The following is a 2500-nucleotide window of genomic DNA, read 5'->3' on the forward strand; positions in this document are numbered from 1 at the left end:
TTGCTGCAGAGGTTATAGAGCCAGGGGTTCCAGGACGGCAAAGACAAGTACAGCCACCAGGCGATATAAGAAATAAAATGCGCCCTTTCCCCTCTAAAATTCAGGATGAGAGCAAGGCCGACCATGAAGGAAGTGACAAAGTTGACCAGAACTTGGATAATCAAGAGCACAAGCCTATGCCTCCTGCGGGAAATGTCCGCCATATCGAGATTCGTTAATCCATCGATCCCTTCAGCTCTCTCAGTGTGGCCGGGTCGCGCCGCGGTGGCCAGGTTATTCCAGAGTACTGCTGAGTAATTCAGCAGTGTAAGCAAGATCATCAGTGCCAGGACCGCCGTTACTATGGGAAAGCTTATCGACAGACTTAGTTTTGACAGCCCGAAGGGAAGTTTGCTGAAGGAGGCCCAGATACCTGTGGAGCCGCTGCCGTCGTGCATGAGCAGCAATGTCGTCATGAGACTGACTGTCCAGCTGACCACCGGAAATGCCCGCAGCCACTGCACTCGGAAGAAGTCTGGTCTTGCTTTCGTTCTTAGGAGGATCCAGACACTAAAAGCAAAGCGCTGAAATATTGAAACAATATAACACGTACTTGCAATGACTGCAGAAAAGAGGCGAAAACCGCCATTAATGACAACATTACTGGTTTCCTGGGTTGCCGGAACCTCCAGTCTTCCAGTACTAAGATCAAAGTGAACTCCTATGCTCGGCAGGATAACAAAGAGACATAGCAAGAGGTCGCATAATGCTAAGGAAACTTTAAGAGTATCCTGATGCTTCCATCTGGAAAAGTTTGTGCCTCTCACCACGATCACCAAAATGTTTCCTGTTACACCAAAACACACATTCAAGAGATTGAGCAGCGAAAGGCCGACTTCGACCGCCCGACACTGCACCGACAGGGAGTCCCACAGCGGCACAAGACCTCGGGGCCGCGGATCCTCTTCCCACAGAACGTGATAGCCCGAGAAGCAATACGGCCACTGGAAGTTCCTCGCTCGGAAGGCGAAGTGCTTGCCTCTGGGTGTCAGGAAGAATTCTTGAATGTACCGATGGCAGGTCTTACCATCGGCATCTGGACTAATCAAGCGCACAAGGACGCCATTAATTACCCTGTCAATCACCCTTAGAAGACCCTTGCACACTGCATGGAAACAAGGGCCATTTTGCTCAAGGCGCATAATCACCAAGAGTTTCTCAAAATGGACATCTTCGAGAGAAGGCTTTTTACAGCTGTTGGGATGCAAGAAGGCCAGGTTCTCGGCCTTACACACGGTGACAGGGAACTTCGCCTCGCAATCATCGTATTTACGAAAGATGGGCTCACACACAGCTACGAACCGCGGCTCGGAGACTAAGTGGAGACTTGCGTTGTTGTGCTTGACCCACGTCGTTGGCAACTTGTCATAATGCCCATGCATGGCAGAAAACACATACTCGCAGAAATAAATTATCCTAGAATATATAAGCAATAAACTGTCATATTCGTTGGAATTCATGGAAGCGCCATCAAAAAACATAGAATAGTTACCGTAGTCGAAGGAAGCATTAGAATCATTACGTACATAAAAAGTATACTTATAATCAGAGTTATTATTTAAGTAATAATCATAGTCGTTGCCATAATCACCGGAATATTCATCATTATAATCAGAGTTATTATTTGAGTAATAATCATAGTCGTTGACATAATCACCGGAATATTCATCAATATAATCAGAGCTATTATTTGAGTAATAATCATAGTCGTTGACATAATCACCGGAATATTCATCAATATAATCAGAGCTATTATTTGAGTAATAATCATAGTCGTTGCCATAATCACCGGAATATTCATCAATATAATCATAATGCGATCCTTCCCTGTGATTATGCAGGTTATGCAAAATTTCGTAAAAATCCTTCCGAGCGTTCATCACAGTGGCGGACGCCTGCCTCGTTCCCTCGGAAACCCCTCTCGTCTCTCCGCCACTTTGTCTCGATTCCTCTCCCCTCTGGCCTTTCTTGTCCCTCTCGCCTGACTCCTCGAAGCCTCTCGGACTCCTGGAGCCGAAAGGAGCCGGTTTCCGCGAGTCCTCAGATCCGTAGGTCAGCAGGACGGATGGTGGCATCAGGAGGGCGAGCAGCAGCAGAAGGCTTCGGGTGGCGGTCCCTTTGGTTGTCCCGACGACGCTGGGAAGGGGTTATTATCAGCGGGAGTCGATTCACGATGATAATAATAATGATGATGATAATAATGATGATGATAATAATGATGGTAATAATGATAACAATAATGATGATAATAATGATAATAATGATGATGATGATAATAATGATAATAATAGTAATAACAATAATAACAATAAAATAATAATAATAGCAATAATAATGATAACAATAATGATAATAATAAAAATAATAATAATTATAATAATAGTAGTAATGATAATAAACAGCGGTAAAACATATTTGCCATATCAGTACCGATCATACTAATGATATTAGTAATAGTTAT

The 2500-nt window shown here is 44.2% G+C and overlaps 1 protein-coding gene across 1 annotated transcript in view; it reads right to left on the minus strand.

Annotated features, from left to right (window-relative positions):
• Positions 1-2500, minus strand: part of LOC125028946 — an 8203-nt gene that overhangs the window by 666 nt on the left and 5037 nt on the right. Inside the window, exon 2 of the mRNA XM_047618593.1 lies at positions 1-2175. This exon is cut by the window's left edge and continues 666 nt beyond it. Within this exon, the coding sequence (XP_047474549.1) occupies positions 1-2175 (2175 nt within the window). The remainder of the gene's footprint in view (positions 2176-2500) is intronic.

The sequence above is a fragment of the Penaeus chinensis genome, chromosome 9 (genome assembly GCF_019202785.1).
Source record: "Penaeus chinensis breed Huanghai No. 1 chromosome 9, ASM1920278v2, whole genome shotgun sequence".
Taxonomy (NCBI): domain Eukaryota; kingdom Metazoa; phylum Arthropoda; class Malacostraca; order Decapoda; family Penaeidae; genus Penaeus; species Penaeus chinensis.